Genomic DNA, 20005 nt, shown 5'->3' on the forward strand with positions numbered 1-20005 from the left:
GCCTCCATTCGCCAGGTTCCAAAATAAGCCTGACCCCTCCCCTTTCAAACAACCTCCAATCTACTTCCCTTTTCTAGCATCTATTTGCCTTACCATTCCCCCTATAAGGAACATTCCCAATTAGACTTCCTCCCCATTTGACTCTGTATCTGACGCAAATGGGTCAGATACACACCATGTTTTTAAACATGGTGTGTGTTTTTTGTCTCTCTCACCATGCCCATGTGTTTGACTGTGCGTTTGCCTGTCTCTGTGTCTATCTTTATGTGTTTGTTTGTCAATTTGTGTGTTTATGTGTGTGTGTATCTGTCTCTCTTTCACCTTGCGTGTGTGTTTGACTGTGTGCTTGCCTGTCTCTGTGTCTGCCTTTCTGTGTTTGTGCGTCTGACTCATTCTTTCTCACCATGCCTGTGTGTTTCACTGTATGTTTGCAAGTCCTTGTCTCTATCTTTGTGTTTTTATTTGTCTGACTTTGTGTTTGTGTTTTTTTTTATCTCTCTCTCACCATGCCTGTGTGTTTCACAGCGTGTTTTCCAGTTTCTGTTTCTTTTTTGTGTTTTTGCTTGTCTGACTCTCTGTGTTTGGGTGTGTTTTTTGTCTATCTCTCTCGTCGTGCCTGTGTGTTTGAGAGTGTGTTTCCATGTCTGAGTGTCTATCTTTTTTTTGTATATCTGGCTCTGTGTATTTGTGTGTGTTTTTGGTCTCTCTCTCTCTCATCATGCCTGTGTGTTTGACTGTCTCTGTGTCTATCTTTGTATGTTTGCGTTTCTGATCCTGTGTGTTTGTGTATGTGTTTTTTGTCTCTTTCCAACCTTGCCTGTTTGTTTGACTGTGTATTTGCATGTCTCTTTATCTATCTTTTTGTGTTTTTGTGTCTGACTTTTTTTGTCTGGTTTTTTGACTATCTCATTAAGGACCTGTGTGCTTGACTGTCCCTGTGTCTATCTTTGTGTGTTTGACTCTTTATGTATGTGTTTATTTTTTGTCTCTTTCACCGTGCCTGTGTGTTAGACTGTGTGTTTACTTGTCTCTTTGTTTATCTTTGTGTATTTTTGCATCTTACTGTTAGTTTGTGTGAATGTTTTTATGTATGTCTCACCGTGCGTGTGTGTTTGACACAGTTCTTGTGTGCGTGTGTTTTTTTTGTGTGTCTGTGTGTAAGTGTCTGTGAGTGTGTGAATTTGTGAAAAAATCTACCTTATACCTCCCTGTCTTTCGTAAAAAAAAACCTGCTAACATATATCAAACTCTAGTAAATACCCCTTTGAGCCTGATAAGAGTACATTTGTCTACAGAAATTGCTTTTTGTGACAGTGTGTGGATTATACAAAAATTGTGAGTGTGTGGATTTGTGAAAAAATCTAGCTTATCTCTCTCTGTCTTTGGTAAAAAAAAAACACCCGCTAACCTATATCAAACTCTAGTAAACACCCCTTTGAGCCTGGTAGGAGTACATTTGTCTACAAAATTGCTTTTTTTGCATCTCTGTCTTTTGAATATAGGTTCTAAGCTTTGGAGTTGTTGGCGTACCTAAAAACTAATGGAAACAAAAAGTAATGTAATAAAATATGTTTATTGAAATAATGCCATGTAGAGTATCATCATAAGGAATGAATGCCTTAAATCCATCCCATAAAATACTTCATCATGTTGTTTCTCGAAATGTCACATGTTTCCATTTTGGGGTCAAACAATTTTAACTGCCTCGCCTTACCTTTCATCGTTGATAATATTGGGTTGGGTTCATGGACTGTATCTGTTGGTAAACCATGAGGGTAGTAGCAATGCTTGCTGGTGCTTTGTTTTTCATCAATTTATCTTTTTATTCCTTGGTGATATTGTCTGTCAAAGCTTTTATTATTTTACTTGTGGTTTCATTGTATATTATGAAATTATTTGTTACATAGGTTGCAGTTTTGACAAATGATTAAGATGTGGGAATTGACATTGGTGGTGTAGAAGGCATGTCTTCTTCTTGTCTTCTTGCGATTGCTAATTCCAGAAAGATAGTTATAGGACATATCAATGGGTAACATGTTACCAGCAGCATTAGCAAGAAGCTGGCCTTCGTCATCAACAAAAAGTTTTAGGTTCGCATTCTCTTTGAGCGTTATCAACTCTGGAGGTCTCACTCTCACATATCCACCCCCACTAGTAATGTTGAATTGTTTTGGCATTCCATTTGAATTAAACATCTTACTGTCATGGCAGCACAAGCATACATCTATATATATAAAAATAAGTTGTCTGTGTGTCTGTCGAGTGACGTCATGTTTGTGTGTAGACTGACGTCATGTTTGTCGACTGACGAAATTACAGACCGGGACATCGGGACACAAATGACGACCGGGACACCGGGACATAGGGAATATAAAATGACGACCGGGACACTCAAAGAGAAAGCGACCAGGACACAAGGAATGTTCGATTAGCAATCACCATCAACAAAGCACCGGGACACAAATGACGACCGGGACACAGGGAATATAAATGACGACCAGGACACTCAAAGAGAAATTACAGACCGGGACACTGGAGTACAAATGACGACCGGGACAAAAATGACGACCGGGACACAGGGAATATAAATGATGACCGCGACACTCAAAGAGAAATTACAGACTGGGACACCGGGACACAAATGACAACCGGGACACAGGGAAACAACTACAACGGGGACGCCGGGGGGGCACAGGGAGATATATAAATGACGACGGGGACACAGGGAATGTTCGATTAGCAATCACCATCAACAAAGCTCAAGGGCAATCACTAGAATAATGAAGTATAGATCTGAATACAGCTTGTTTTTACCATGGACAATTATATGTTGCATGTTCAAGAGTCGGTAAACCTGACAATCTATTTATATACACAGACAATGGGACAGCCAAGCATGTTGTATATTCGCAAGTTTTACGTAGTTAAATATATGTATATATATATATATATATATATATATATATATATATATATATATATATATATATATATATATATATATATATATATATATATATATATATATATATATATATATATATATATATATCAATATTCACAGGTGGGACACAGGGACACAACTACAATGGCGCGTAACTAATATGGCACGTAACGACTTACGCGCGCGGGGGGGGCTGGTGGTGGGTTTTGCGAAGCGCCCCCACCAACTAGGTGTGGCGTTGGGGTGGCGCGAAGCGCTACCCTAACAGCTAGTTTCTAATAAGATTCTCATTCATGCTTCTTTCATAGTTCAAATATTTATCTTTGTCAGCATTCAATGCAACGATAACTTCATCATGAACACACACTTTCTTGAAATATTTCATTTTCACCTTATAAGATATGAGTATTTATATTTCCAACTTACGAACCATACTGCTCAAAAACGCACAATAAACCAGCTATTGTTGGTGAACAACCATAGATTACCATAGGGTAGCCGCACACAGAATCGCGTGATCAGCGAAAGGTTGGGAATGTCATAGGAATGATAATATGTATTACAAGGAGGTCATGGGCCAGCCGTAAATTGTCACGGTGTCGTGACTTGCCATAGAACATCGTAGTATAACCATGAAATGGTAAGTTTTTGCTGTTCAAATAAAATTAATGGTCATTTTCAGTTTATAATTTTGTTTTTTCGGGAAAACGGTTGAAAATACCATAGGTGTGACAATTTGCACCAGAGGGTGTTATCAAAGGTGTTACATTATGCCACCCTCGGCTCAATTTTAAGGATACGTCATAAGAACCACTATTACTTTGAATGTGATAACCTGTGGCAGAGGGTGTCGTGTGCCATGTGCAGTTTGCTACGGTGTTGTGAATTGTCTTGGAGGACCACGTTTGGGGATGGATTGCAAAAATACGAAGCATTGGATTTAAAACATGTTTAAAAACGAAAATCTCTGGAAAATGTCTCAGGAATGATGAAGGAGTTCCAGAGGGAGTCAGAGGTTCAGTCATGGTGTAGCACAGTGGTGTGAAATGATATGATGTATCACAATGAGAGTGGTTTACGATTTAAAGCAAAAAAACTAAAAACTAAATTCTATGGATTTAAAGCATATTTTTAACAAGAAAATACCTGAAAATGTCTTAGGAATGATGAGGGGTGCCAGAAAGTGTCACTAGCAATCCATAGGTTGTCAGGTTAGCGTGATTTGAAATGGGGGCATCATGTTGGGGGTGTTACTAAAACACGAATAAAAGGATTTAAAGCATGTTTCTATCATGAAAGCATCTGAAAAATACCGCTAGAATGACGAGGGTGCTAGAGAGTGCCGTTTACCATCCACAGTTTGCAGAGCTTGCGTGAATTGCCTAGGATTAAAACAATCTACAGCTCAAAGTTAAGCTGTGAGGTGTTAAAAATAGCTTTTCGATCAAAGGGGCTGAAATCTAACACTCAGTCAAAGAAACGGGAAATTTTCATTAAAAGCTCACAAAATATTTTTTAATACGGGTTTAATTTATTTCCAACGAGATTATGCATAACTGGAAGAAGAATATTATTCAAATGTGCGCTTGTCAACCAGAAATGCATAGTTTTGGCACAAATATACGAGGTATTTTCATTAAAACCTCGCAGAAATATCTCTGACCATGGCTTATTTTTACCTCTAATAACAGACCCCCCCTGAGAATTGATTGCTAAGGTCCCCACCTTTCTTTAATTCACGCTTGTTTTTGCTTAGAGTTTATCCTATGTCAGCTGTTTTCACGTTTTGTTTTTCCATTTGCCAAGTTTTAATTGCTTTTTTCTGTGATTTCACAAAATTATAATGTTTGTCTATTAATAAAACTTGTATGTACAATAAGAAGTTTGTGTCTTTTAGGTTTCTTGTTCCATGATGAATCTTCAATACAGAATCTTTTACGCAATTAAATATCTAAATCAATTCCATGCAACATCTCACTTATTCAATAGCTAATTTAACCTGTCTCGGTCATGTTAAAAAGTTAATATTACTGTAACACACAGGTGTACATCAAATGTAACCAGTTTCTATTCATCGATCCCCCCTGTTTGTCAATTATTGCTGGCATATGGAACATGCGATCTATTTAATCATTCTAGATAGCGGGCAGGGCATTTTTTGTGCGTAGAATATGCTGTGATGTAGAAAATATTCCCCGAATAAAAATATTTAAAAGGGTTTCTTGGTCTTTGAATATTTAAAATCTTAATCTTTAAATTCTAAAGCTTAACGGAGAAATAAAAACGCATTGAAAGAAGATGGAATCTCTTAAAGTGTTATGTAATATTGCACGTGTCCATAATCATTACGTACCCCACATGTTTGTCCTCCTCAGTAACAAGTTGGGATTTCCCAAGGGCCCTGAAGAAATAAGTCTCGTGAGAATGCGTCATACTTAATATTAGTAAATGTTCCCCTATTACACAATAACCAAAGAAATCTTGAAAAACATCTTGGGAAAAATGTCTTAAAAAACCTCATGAAATGTCTTGAAAAGTTTCTTGAAGAAAAATGTCTAGAAAACAGTTTGAAATGTCTTGAAACATCTTGAAAAATGTGTCAAAAAATGTCTTTAAAAATGTCTTGAAACGTCTTGAAGAAAAATGTCTTAAAAAACGTCTTGAGATGTCTTGAAGCGTCTTGAAAAACGTCTTGAAGAAAAATGTATTAAAAAGCGCCTTGAAATATATTGAAAAGTCTTGAAGAAAAATATCATAAAAACGTACTGAAACATCTAGAATAAACGTCTTGAAAAAAATGTCTTAAACAAACGCCTTGAAAAGTTTTAAAAACATCTTGAAGAAAAATGTCAGAAATGTCTTCAAATGTGTTGAAAAAACGTTTTGAAGAAAAATATGTCTTAAAAAACATCTTCAAAATATTTTACAGAAAAATATCTTAAAAACGTCTTTAAAGGTCTTTAAAAAAAACATTCTCTATTATGTAACAAGCACCTGCATCTTTTAAAAAAGATTCCCTATTATGTAGCATATACACTATGTTATTGCGTAAGACACAGGTGCGCGTAATATGGTCTTGAGAAGCTAGTAGCTCCAATAGCATACGCATCATGGACCCATTCAAAAGCAGAGGAGATCACTACTACAAACTGAAAACAATCCTTAAAAATAGTTTTAATGTCGCTTTGAAAAATTCAAATAAAATACAAAGCTTTCTCAACAGCGGCAAAGATAAAACCAGTGCCATTTCGGGAATGGTGCCCTGTTCCCGCGGCAGTTTTATATTGGAAAAACCCAAAACATTTTACGGGAGGTTGTCGGAACACAGGTCCTCAATGGAAAAAGCCATAGGGCTACGCCAAAAGCCCGGGACTTTTGATTCCGCCTTGTCTCAACACATCTATTACAACCCACACTATTTCTTTTTGTCTTACAACATCTCCATTATTGCCACTGTTAAGGGTCTAATGTAACTTTCAAGAGAAGCAGTTGAAATAAAAAAAACACCTTCACCAAAGGGTTCCCTTCAATAGAGCTACCGGATAAACCTATCTAAGCCCCATTTCAGATGAACCTGTTGTTCCCGGCTGTTTTTATATCCATCTATTTTTACCTGAATAACTTTTCTGGTAATTACACAACAATCAATTTTCATAGTACCTAAATATACAAAATCAGTTAATTTAACCTATAAACTAATCCAAAATTACCCATCAAAATTTATAAGCCTAAGAAAACTAGTCTAATTTTGGAACGAGGGGAAACACACTCCCACAAAAATTTTGATGGAAAATACGACATCAAGTTCAATATATCAGAGAGCTCTGCTATACCCACCTTCTAAAATAATGTAAAATTTTGTTTGTGTGCTTTTTTTTAATGACTGATTATGAATATGAGGTTATTATTTATCTTTTCTTTCTAGGGGTGATCGTACGAGACCATTGGTTCAGGAAAATCTCAATAGGGCTCATTCAAGCGAAAAAATGAGTGCTTCAGTGACCTTTTTAAGACTAATAAAAGATTGTTCTGTAAAAAAGTGGCGTATTCTGCCATTCTAGGGCCTAAAAAAGCAGTTTTAGTTCGTTGAGGTCCAAATGCAACGAAGTGAAAAATTCTTAAATTAGAATAATCGATTAAAATTGTTGATAAGCCACACCTTCAGCTTTCTAGTTTCTAAAGAATAATTCTGCCCGAAGGCACATTTGCTCCCAAACACATATGCAGTCTATACAAAATCTACAGTTAATATGGATACTTATTTTGCGATTGTCTGCTAGTCTGCTTATTTTGCGATCGCACATCTGCTAGTGGGGTGGAGGGTCTTCGCTATTTCTGTTGTGTATTCTTATGCCCCTAATCTTCTAGCTTTCAGCTGTATTTCAGATAAATGCAGAAGGAATAGGGGGAGGGGTTTCCTCGCTCATCTCCCTCAATTGCAATGAATATTTTAGGATTAAGCCTGTAATATTGTATCTGTGGGATGACTGCCTCGCTCTGATTGTGGAAATACTTAAGTACCGCATAAAAGATCGCATTCAAATCATATCCTGCACAGAAGTTGGAGAGTTGTGGAGGCGGAACCACTGTAAAAATAAAGTTCTTTAACGAACTATCATTGCGAACTTTGAAAATCATGATCCTAGAACTCGTATTTGAAACCCCTTCTTCCTGATAAATATTTAAAGAGATGCACTTTTTCATGGTGATCGAAGCATTTTTGTACTAACATCGAACTTGAAACAGAAAAACACGGATTAAAGAGGGGGGTTACATCTCTCCTTACATTGCACAGAGCTCTGGCCAAATAATTTTAACTGTTGTAACTTAGTAGAAACTGTAGCTAAAGAGTGATCCTTGTCAATTTAAGCAGAAAATCTAAGAATTGAGACCGGTATTACAGTATATACATCAACAGAATCTACTAACTTATGATAATTCTAAATAAGTAAGTTTAATTAATATCTAATTTGCTCACCAAAGGCTGAGAGCCTATGAAAATAAGTAAAATTTTAGAGCTGAATTGTATGGTATTTTTCTTATCAAAATTGGCCAAAAAGAGCAAAAAACGCACACAATGTTGCCAAGATTACAGAAAATGTAACTGAGCTATCTGCCACCCATATTCCTTTAAAGTCTCAAGATTGAATTATTTGGAGCCAACAATGACAACTTAAGAAGTAAGATTTTCTCAAACAACAGGATACCTAGAAATACCGAATGTAACCAAGGTAGAAAATTCAAGATCCGAAAAATGAACAAATTAGAGTCAAGATTGCATGAATTGTCACTGGGTTCTTATAAAGAAAAAAATATACTTATATTAAAATAATTTTGCCGTCAATTACCAAAAATAAAAATTGTCACTGACAGTAGCTGAATTTGTCACTGAGAATGCGCAAAATGGAGCCAAGATTACAATGTTGCAGAGGTTCCAAGTAAAAACTTACATACATATAGACATGGCGGTGCCGAGAACGGCAAAAATGAAGCCGAAAATGTTGGGATTGAAAACAGTTTGCTCCTCTTGTCCAAAATATTTTCTGTTCCTTTCAAGTTTCGCTTGAATATTCATGCTAAATTCTAGTCTTAGGCTATTTCTTTTCATTTATTCGCTCATAGAAATCACTTTTCGTTTTGAGTTTAGCTTACTATATGAATTGTCTACTCTTTGTTCTAGTGTAAAATCACTGTCTTTTTTTCTGAAAGCGCAATTCTTAATTAATTGCACCAACTTAAAATCAGTGCAAAATACTAAAAAATGTTGTTTCATTGAATCCATGAAACAGCCCTAAAAGCAAGGGTGTCATTTACACTTAACTAAAAACTTTATGATAACTTTGAAAAATGGTAAAAAAAAATAAATTGGGCATGAGTATTTTCGTCATAATTTCACTCCCCTCCCCTGAAAAAATCCTCAAATCACCTTTAATACTAATGGGTCATTTAAACTTAGAAATATTAGAAAATTTGAAGAGTTATGTAATGCCATACAAAGTATTATTATAATAAAAGAGTTAAAATATTGATGAAACACAATCAATTTCGCCCTATTAGTTTAAGATAAAACTAAGTTCCATTACGATTTTCTTTCTTTTGAATCCTTTCCTTTTAAATTAGTACAAAACTGGTTGGCTATAAATAATAAATTAGACTTAGACCATTTGTTTCACTTTCAGAAAAAAATGGCTCAACTTTTAGGACAATTTTTAGTTCATTTTATTTGTTCATTTTCAGAGTCCATTTTTGTGTTTATTTTTAGTTTAACTTAATCTTTGGTTTGCTGTTTCTTCCTCCACGTGAAAATAAACTCGGATCATAGCTAATTAATATCCTGCAGCAAACACCAAGAGAATCTAACATTGTGCTTGTTATTTACGAAGCCAATCCAGAAGTTAGAATCTTCTTAAACTTAAATACATCTCTTAGATAATAAGATTATTCAAATTTAAAGGAAGAGAATAAACTTTGTTTGAAAAGCCTTCAGTAATTCAAATTAGGACAAATTTCACAGGCAAACAAAGCATTTACCACAGAAAATTACGTTAATTTAAAATTTAAAGTGGAAAAAAGTATATTGATTTCTATGGCTTCCACTAAAAGCCCATAGACTATTGTTGACTGTTGGTTCAATTCTTTCTGGTAAACAAAGAAGAAGATCATTTCAGCATATAGCCTACAAATATAAACCCGTTCGGTGCTTAGAACGGTAACTAAAGAACGATTCTTATCGGTAGATATTGAGACTAGATATACAGCATGTATAAAAAAAGCCCACCCTGTATTTTAACCTAATCTTCTAATTCCTTAGAAAAGCTTACCCCGTCATCTTGCCACTGTTAGCCAGGAGATCCATCCAATATCCCAGAAGAAAATATATATAAAAGAAAGTTCATTTCTTTCTATAGTGTTTCTTTCTATAGTAGATGGATTAAGAAACAGAAACCGTCCCAATGTGAACCGATTCAGCAAGTAAAGTGCAAGTTTGTGTTTCTGTTCTTTTGGGTTTCAATTTTCTGTGCCACTCACAGTTTTGCGGACTAAAAGAACTGAATTTGGGCGGAAAAGGATTTTCCGTGTTTTTATGGCACTTGGTATCTACCAAGTGACATATGGCAATCGCAAATTCTGTCGGTCCGTGTCTCTGTCCCGGTTTTGCTACTTTAGGTACTTCCATGTCAGCTAGGACGATGATATTTGGCAGGCATGTCAGGAACCAGACCAGATTAAATTTGAAATTGTCATTTTCACGATTTGAACATCTGGGAGGGGTGGGGGGATGGTTAAATCGGAAAAATTAGAAAAAAATAGGTATTTAACTTACGAACAGGTGATCGGATCTTAATGAAATTTGATATTTGGAAGGATATCGTGTTTTTGAGCTCTTATTTTAAATCCCGACTGGATCCGGTGACATTATGGGGAGCTTGGGGGGACCTAAAATCTTGGAAAACGCTTAGAGTGGAGGGATTTGGTTAGAGTGGAAGTCCTAGATATGTGATTTACATAAATGGAACGGATCCACTCTCTTTGGGGGATTTGGGGGGAGGGTAATTCTGAAAAATTAGAAAAAATAAGGGATTTTTAACTTACGAAGGAGTGATCGAATCTTAATGAAATTTGATGTTTGGAAGGATATCGTGTCTCAGAGCTCTTACTTTAAATCCCACATGGATCCGGTGAAGTTGCGGGGAATAGGGGGGGGGGCGGGACCTAAAATCATGGAAAACGCTTAGAGTGGAGGGATTGGGATGAAACTTGGCGGGAAAAATAATCTCAAGTCCTAGATAAGAAAAAATTGAAAAAATGAAAAAATTAGAAAAATGAGGTAATTTTAACTTACGAGGGAGTGATCGAACCTTAATGAAATCTGATGTTTGGAAGAATATCGTGTCTCAGAGCTCTTTTTTTCAAATCCCGACCGGATCCCGTGACATTCGGAGAAGTTGGGGGGGAGACCTAAAATCTTGGAAAACGCTTAGAATGGAGGGATTGGGATGAAATTTGGTGGGAAAAATAAGCACAAGTCCTAGATACGTGACAGACATAACCGGAACGGATCTGCTCTCTTTAGGGGGGTTGAGGGGGGAAGGGGTTAATTTTAAAAAATTAGTAAAAATGAGGTATTTTTAACTTACGAAGGAGTGATTGGATCTTAATGAAATTTCATATCTAGAAGGACCTCGTAACTTACATCTCTTGTTTTAAATCCCGACTGGATCCACTGTCACTGAGGAGGGGAGACCAGAAATCTTGTAAAACGCTTAAAGCGGAGAGATCAGGATGTAACTTGGTGGGAAGAATAAGCACAAGTCCAAGATATGTGACGGAAATAAACGGACCGGATCTACCCTCTTTGGTGGAGTTGGGGCGGGGGTAATTCGGAAAAATTAGAAAAAATGAGGTATTTGTAACTTACGAAATGGTGATCAGATCTTAATGAAATTTGATCTTTTGAAGGATCTTGTGCTTTAGAACTCTCATTTTAAATCCCGACCAGATCCGATGACATTGGGGGGAGCTGGAGGGGAAAACTGGAAATTGTGTATATTGGTGAATTTTTGGGATTTTCCTAGCTGAAGTTCTGTATGAACGCGTATAAAAAAAACAAAAAAAACAGCAACCTTTTTTTTGGTCTACTGCGTTAATTTTACTTGCGTTAACACCGTGGTTATACCATTGTAATTACCATAGCTGAAAATATTTGCTTCTTTGAGGATGATGGAAATGCATAGACTCTGTCCGAACAGCTCTATTGGGGTGACTCAGCACTGCCTTTAGGGAGCACGAAGAAACAGAATTCTCGACAAACAAGGGAAATTTCACCGAGACGTGCAATCTTCTCGCATAGCACTCTCCTATGCTCTTCAACAAGCTACAGAGACGATACGGTCACTAAAAATCCCATGAACACCAGAACGATCTTATTTCGGTAATAGGTTCCAGGCTGCAGCGCACGATAGTGCAAGAATTAAAAAGCGCCAAATAGTTTGCCGTTCTGGTTGACGAAACGAAGGACAACTTGAAGAAATAGCAGCTCGCCATTCTTCTTAGGTACTTCGTCGAAGGAAAAGTAAAAGAAAGACCGATCTGATGCTATTATTTAAAGAGCCTGGATGCTGAAAGTCTTGCAAATTTCATTCATGACACAGTGACAAGAATTGGAATCGATTGGAAATACTGTGTCACGCAGTGCTATAACGGAGCAAGCGTAATGAGCGAACTATTCTCTGGTGTTCAAGCTTGTTTGAGAGCGAAATCGCAACAGGCATTCTGCATTCATTGGAGTGTACATAAATTAAATTTGGTCATTGTGAGCTTCGTTGAATCTGTCGGCACTGTTGGTTCTCTTGTTTGTTGAGGCCCAGAAAGCTGCCAAACTTCAAGTTCTGGAGCTGGAAAAAAGGGCTGCCACACGATCTATACCGAAGGCTAGACTCCGATATAAATGCATTTTAGCTGTACTGTCTGCTGTAAGCGAGGGAGCCGACGGCGAAGCACAGGCAGAGGCAGCTGGGCTCCAGAAGAAGATGGAATCGTTCCTTGTTATCTTCCAATTGCACTACATAGAAGCAATTATGCGAGGAACGAACTCGCTATATCAGCAGCTCCAGGCCGTCGACTTGGTTATTTCCCGATCGCGCACCCTGATTCAGGCCACAAGAAGCGAACTCACCCATCTCCGTTCAGATGCTTCATTTGTATCGCTTTTCGAGAAGGCTAAAGAGTTTGCGACAGAACTCGAAATCGAAGTACCTACTGTGAATGAACCCGCGACTGGCCCTCCTCTGTTGGTCAGAAAGGACGACCTCGAAGACCTCAAACATCATCAGGCATCTTAAACAATTTGTGAAAACTTTGACGCTAGGAAAGAATTTAATCGAATCTGGAAATCGGACTACTACATTGGAGGATGAAATGAAGCAAGAATACGTCGAAATTTTTGACAGTCTGCTAGCCAAATTTGACAGAAGGTTCACAGATAAATTGCCAGTGCTGAGTACACTCGAAGCCTTGGATCCAAGCTCAACCAAGTTTATGGACACAGAGCTGCTCAAGTCTTTCTCTGCTCTTTACGGCGAGCTGGATATCGACGACATTTTTTTCGAGTCTCAAGCTGGTATTGCCAAGCGTTTCTTGCTCGATAAGGAGAAAAAGCCGGAGAACTTCCTAGACATTGTTGATCATCTTCAGACATTACCAGGGTCTTACTCAGAAGTAATTAAAGTACTTCTTATTGTTGCCACACTTCCTGTGACAACAGCGAGCAATGAGCGTTTGTTTTCTAGCCTAGACATAGTGAAAAACTACCTGAGGTCTACAACAGGAGATGATCGTCTCAGTCACCTCCTTTTGATATTTGCAGAGAAGGATTTAGTAAAAAGTTTGGACTACGACCAGCTTGTTGACGATTTTGCAAAGATGAAACCTTGACAGTTCCCTTTGTTACCTTGAGTGTTGTAATATTTTTTGTATCTTGTTATGTTTTTCCTTTTTGTAAATATGTTTGATCTGGAAGATTTCTACTGAAGGAAAACCGAAATTTTGGTTACAACCTTCAGCATAGAAATGAAGATTACTTTCACCGACGTATTGTTTACTTAAATAAGAAAGATTCTCGCTGAGGAATGCCAGCCTGTAGTCTGGTTGAATTTTCCACTTTCAGTTTAATCACTTAACATCGTTGATTGTATTCTTCGTTGTTATAATTAATCTTAGAGGTTAGTGTGGTGGAGTTCCACATTCGGTTACAGTACATTTCCAAGCAACACATGGGTGCTGAAAATGCGTTTTTACTTAGAATATTCGATCAATGTGCTGCCAAAACCCTCATTTTTCTTACGCGATACGAAGTGAATCGGGGGGGGGGGGCAGATGGAGTTCATCTGCAGATGGAGTTCATCCCACCCCAAGATTTGGCCCGAATGGCGCCTGCTGGAATACTAACACTAGTAATGTGTTATCAAGTTAAATTTATAAAGGAGAAAAGGTATAAATACAAGCTTTTAAATGAGCCCTTAAACAGCTCTCTTGTATTACAGCAGCCTTCTAGTTTCTGCTAGTCAGTAGGCTATTTATAAGGCCCTGTCTTCATTATGGCTTTTAAGGCGAAGTCGGCCGAGTAAAAACAGCTTTTTGTTCATCGAAAAACAAACGTTCCTGAAAAACATGCATTGTTTTGTAAAGTATGGACAATGAACTACATGGTATAGACTGAAAGTTTTCCGTAGCTGTCAAGTTTGTCAGCAGTATTTTCTAGAAGTGTTTTATCCCCCCTAGATTGGTGATAATTAGAAATTATATTAGAAATAAGTTTTCAACTGAAACCAAGGAATGACATTAAAACTTAAAAAGAACATGTATTATTCCGTATAAATAACAATGATCCGAGTAGTGTTGTTTCTAAACAGATTATATTAAAAACGAACAAAGATTAATTTTAAGAAGAAGTTTTTCCGAGGGAAGTAACGAGAGAAAAGTTTAAACTTAAAAACGGACAAACATCATTACTTCACAGCCTATCTATTATAAATAAATGAGACTAGTACATGTAAATCAACTAATTATGTTTCCCAATGTCTCTAGGATTACAGAAAAACCAGCGCTTTACTGAAAACACAAAATAATAAAGGAGTTTTGGTACAATAAAAGCAAACCAATTACGGATACCTTTTACAGAATAAAAATATTATCAATCCCTTTTAGGATCAATCACTTTTGATTTAATCCATTTTAGGATTGTTGCATCATTTTTTTAGTTTAGTTTGGTATTACTTTTGCACAATCGTTCAGGTCAAAGACCGGCTCTCGTTTTAGTTCTGAAAAGGACATGTCATGATTAGTTTGTAGACAAGTTCGACATAAGGCCATTTTATTAAGTTCGATAGTTCGATAGTTTACAGACAAGTTTGATACAAAGCCATCACATAATATAATTAGGAATATAGACTAGCCTTAGAGTCTGTAACATAGCTTGAAATTTACTGTTGAGAGAAGGAACCGAATTTCCAGAGTTCGTATTATAGCTCAAAATTGGCATTATAGCTGATAAGACCGAAATCCTACTTGATAAATCAATCCAATATTTCTGTATGATGTTTAATTACTTTGCGGTTATTAAAAACATATTAATTCTACGCTCATTATTTAAATATAATTTTAATCGTATACTGAAAGTTATTTACGTTACAACTGGTGTAAGACTATGAAAAGCTTTATAAATTAGTTTATTGTTGTCAAGCTACATACTCGCTTTTGAATCCCAAATCAATATTCCTATTTTTATGCTGGACTTTTGTATTTTCAGTAAAGCGCTATTTTTGTATTATCCTACAAATATAGGAAAATATAATTAGTTGGTTTATTGATATATATCAAATAGGCTGTGGAGTAATAATCTTTTTCCGTTTTAAGCTTCAACTTCGCTCTTTACTTCCCTCGTAAAAAGTTTTTTTTTTCAATTGATTCTGATTAAATGGCCCTTATGTTTCAGGAGTTGTTCTTAAAGAATTGTGATGAAGAATCAAACTTTATCGTAAAGAACGGGGTATTGAAAAGGGGACATTCCCCTTCCTTTATAAAATAAACAAATAGGAAAAAGGGTAAAAACAAAGACAGGTTTTGCCAAGTTTCAACTTATCCCAAGTTCCCAAGGTTAAACCTTGGAGTGAGAGGCTGCCCACCTTAAAAACCATGTACAACATGTGGTATATGTCAAATATGGCTAAAACGTACCAAGCATGGCACTGTGCAGAGGAGTAGTGGGTGAGTGTGCATACGTGTAGCTACAAGTTTGCCGAGCATAGCGGAAGAAAATGGAGTCTTTTAAAATGTTTTCAAAATCACTTTAATGTTTCAGTTCTTGAATTAACAAAATGAAGAATAGAGTATATCGATTATCTAGCCAGAAGCTATAGGCCACATCAGCACAAGATGCAAATAAACTTAGTAGAATATACATGCAAAGACCACGATGAGGAATTACAGAGGAAAAGGGGTGACGAAAATTAGGTTATTCAAAGGCAGTACTGCTTCAGGCTAAATAAACATCTATGATTTTCTTCTCTCCCCCTAGCCCTGGTTGATAAAAAGAAAAAAAAGAGATACAAAATTAACACCAATGTAAAAAAGTGAATGTCCTTGGTGTTCTAGGTGGGTGACTGTAATTTATCTATATCAGGTTTTTGACCATGCTGGTTCCAATGGTGCATTTTTCATTTTGATCTGAATCCCTTTTCGATGGTTCAGGTTTTCTAAGAAATACGATAGATTTGTTTTCATAACAAACTTTTAATTTCAGGATGAACCAAAATAATAGTTACCATTCCTGAATTCGTGTCAGATTATAATTGTTTTTCACAAGGCAGTTTTTTTTCAAAACGCATTTTTTAACTTTTTGGCTACTATCAAATGTGGTTCACTCTTTACTAGGTTATAGCTGCTGCTCCACCCATAATTGAAAAGACACCCGATACCAATACCCACGATACCAATACTCCCTATACCGATACGTAAGATACTGATACGCCGGATACCACATACAGCCCTATCTCCAGGGGCTATTGAGGGTCACATTATTACCAAAATCCTAGTTATAGGACCTTTGAAATATGTTGAAGAAATGAATATCTCAAAATTTTGCTCGGGCAATTTCGGAGGGAGGGGGCTAGTTGCCCTCCAAACTTTTTAGTTACGTAAAAGCCATTAAACATCTCTCTAGGATATTCTGGTCAACCGCTAACCCTGGTAAAAAAAAAGAAAAAGGAAATATATCAGTGCTACCCATGCCAAAAGTGAATTTCTTTTTTATTCAAGGTGGCGGACTGTAATTCCCCTTTAAAAGGTTTTACACCGTAATACTTATAATTATGAACTTTTCATTTCGATTTGACGCCATTTTCGAGAGGTTTCAGGTTTTTTTTTAATCACCGTTAAATTTCTCTTTGCTAAAAACTGAATTTAAAAACATAAAAATAAAAAATAAAATAGACACTGATCAAACAGTTCGTCGTAACGAACTGTAGTAAGGAGCGACCCGGCTCAATAGTAAATGAAACTCTAAAAAACAGAATTTTGATGCTAAGCGATACATCAAAAGAATCGAATTTTCACGCTGATTCTAAATATATTAGTTAATTTAGTCTTTTTCATCAAAAGTTACGAGCCTGAGAAAATTTGCCTTATTTTGGAAAATAGGGAGAAACATCCCCTAAAAGTCATAGAATCTTAACGAGAAACACCATCGCATTCGGCGTATCAGACAACCCTATAGCAAAAATTTCAAGCTCCTATCTAAAAAAATGTGGAAGTTCGTATTTTTTGCCAGAAGACAAATCACGGGTGCGTGTTTATTTTGTTTGTTTGTTTTTTGTTTTTTTTTCTTTTTCCCAGGGGTCATCGTATCGACCAAGTGGTCCTAGAGTGTCGCAAGAGGGCTCATTCTTACGGAAATGAAAAATTCTAGTGCTCTTTTTAAGTGATCGAAAAAATTGGAGGGCACCTAGGCCCCCTCCCACTCTCGTTTTTTTCCAAAAGTCAACGGATTAAAATTTTGAGATAGCCATTTTGTTCCACATAGTCGAAAACCATAATAACTATGTCTTTGGGAATGACTTACTCCCCCACAATCCCTGGGGGAGGGGCAAACTTTGACCAGTGTTTACATATAGTAATGGTTATTGGGAAGTGTACAGACGTTTTCAGTGGGGATTTTTTTTGTTTCGGGGGTGGAGTTGATGGGAGGGGGTATGTGGGAGGATATTTCTTTGGAGGAATATGTCATGGGGGAAGAAAAATTCAATGAAAAGGGCGCAGGATTTTCTAGCATCACTATAAAAAAACAATGAAAAAATAAACATGAAAAGTTTTTTCATTTGAAAGTAAGAAATAGCATTGAAATTTAAAACGAACAGAGATTATTACGCATATGAGGGGTTCTAAAAATACTTTAGCATAAAGAGCGAGGTATTTAGGAGGAGACAAATACCTCGCTCTTTATGCTAAAGTATTTTTAGTAATTTCAACTATTTATTCTACGGCCTTTTTGATTCAGGGGTCATTCTTAAAGAATTGGGACAAAACTTACGATTTAGTGTAAAGAGCGAGGTATTAACGAGGGTACAAACCCCCTCATACACATAATAAAAATATAAGAATATAAAAGTTTGTTACGTGAGTTAATTCTTAAGTTACGCATATTTTTTACTAATAAAAACGTTCGTTAAAAATTAAAACTTCTAGTAGCCTTTTTAAGTAACCGAAAAATTGGAGGACAGCTAGACCTCCTTCCCCACCCCTTATTTTTTCAAAATCGTCTGATCAAAATTAAGAGAAAGCCATTTAGCCCAAAAAAAATTAATATACAAATTTCATTTCAATAACTTATGTGCTGAGAGCCAAAATCAAACATGCATTAATTCAAAAACGTTCAGAAATTAAATAAAAAACTAGCATTTTTAACTGAAAGTAAGGAGCGACATTAAAACTCAAAACGATCAGAAATTACTCCGTATATGAAATGGGTTGTCCCTCCGCAATCCCTCGCTCTTTACGCTAAAGTTTGACTCTTTGCCACAATCCTACTTTTTAAAACAATTAAAAGCTTTAGCGTAAAGAGCGAGGGATTGCAGAGGGGACAACCAATTTCATATACGGAGTAATTTCTGATCGTTTTAAGTTTTAATGTCGCTCCTTACTTTCAGTTAAAAATACTAGTTTTTTTTTTTATTTTTTACACTAAAGCGAAAAGAAACGGTTCGCTGGTTCAAAATGAACTCTATTTTCTGACAGGTCAACCGCTTGGGTTCGATAATTATAGTTTGTATAACTCGGTAGTCGCTAAAATCGATAACTGACACTAACTTTAGTTTCATTACTTGTACTCTTGTAAACACGAAAACAAGGGTTTTAACAATATTTCAAACTTAAATACTGTTAGCTATTGGACACAAAGGAGCCTAATATACATTATCCGAAAACAAGATTCATTAAATAATACTTTGTATTCATTTTTTACCAGCTGGGAAAACTTAGCTTGTTTCAGATTTATTTCGTCAATTTTCCTCATTCAATGAAAAATGTCTTTCCAACACTTTGGATGTAACTTTATATTGATTTTTTTTACCAATAAGTTCGAAAAATATTTTCGAATTCGAATTTTGCGATGCCAATTTTTATAGAAGAACTATTTGGTATTATATATAAAGCTTTTGAAGTCTTGATAGCGTATGCTCATCTCCTTTATTGTTGGAACTGAAATCAAGAGGCAAATGCTGGAATTTTTAAGGAATTGTTTTAAGCTATGAATATGGTGATGTGTCAAATTTACATGATATTAAGAATAGAAATACAATAAAAAGTGTCACTTCCTTACTTCACTTACATTTATTTGACTAAATAAAAGAGAATGCCTTTGAGATATAAAATTTTTCCAATAAAGAAGGTCGTTGAGATTTTGAAACCACGAAACATTTATATTACAAGAGATCTCATAGGGTTTATCTTTCAAAAAAGCCTTTTGAATAATAGATTGAACCAAATTAATGGAATTGACGCAGACAACTTTATACTTGATTCTCCAGTATGAGAAATACAATGTGAACTGTTACAATGTAAATATGTTCAACTTGGTGAAAAAGAGAAAGTACTGCTATTCATATTAAAGTAATCAAGGTAAGAAAAAATAAAGTAGGATAAAAACTTTACTCTAGACAATATGCATTGGGTGGCCTTTCTTGCTGCCACAATGTTGTACTGTTCTGGTTCGTCTTGCCCACATACATCCTAAAAAAGAATATACCTCCAAATGAAATCAGTTGCTGATGAGGAAAAGGATGGCTCTTAAGTACGATAATATAATTTCAACGTACAAAATAGGCAAATTTGCTCTTGAGTCAAGACCCGATCCCATATTTTGGAGACATCATCTTTTGGTACAATAAATGACCATAATCATTTTAAGACTTCTGCTGTTAATTTGCATTCTTTGGGAACGGCAAGTTATTTATATGGAAGTTATTTCCGTACATACAATAGCTCTTTTCATGACCAGCACTCTGGTAA

At 36.1% G+C, this 20005-nt stretch overlaps 1 protein-coding gene across 1 annotated transcript in view; it reads right to left on the bottom strand.

Annotated features, from left to right (window-relative positions):
• LOC136031943 (rhodopsin-like) overlaps window positions 1–20005 on the bottom strand; it is a 94074-nt gene that overhangs the window by 60799 nt on the left and 13270 nt on the right. The window contains exon 2 of the mRNA XM_065711945.1: window positions 19649–19726. Coding sequence (XP_065568017.1) covers window positions 19649–19726 — 78 coding nt within the window. The remainder of the gene's footprint in view (window positions 1–19648; window positions 19727–20005) is intronic.

This window comes from Artemia franciscana, chromosome 10 (genome assembly GCF_032884065.1).
Source record: "Artemia franciscana chromosome 10, ASM3288406v1, whole genome shotgun sequence".
Classification (NCBI taxonomy): Eukaryota; Metazoa; Arthropoda; class Branchiopoda; order Anostraca; family Artemiidae; genus Artemia; species Artemia franciscana.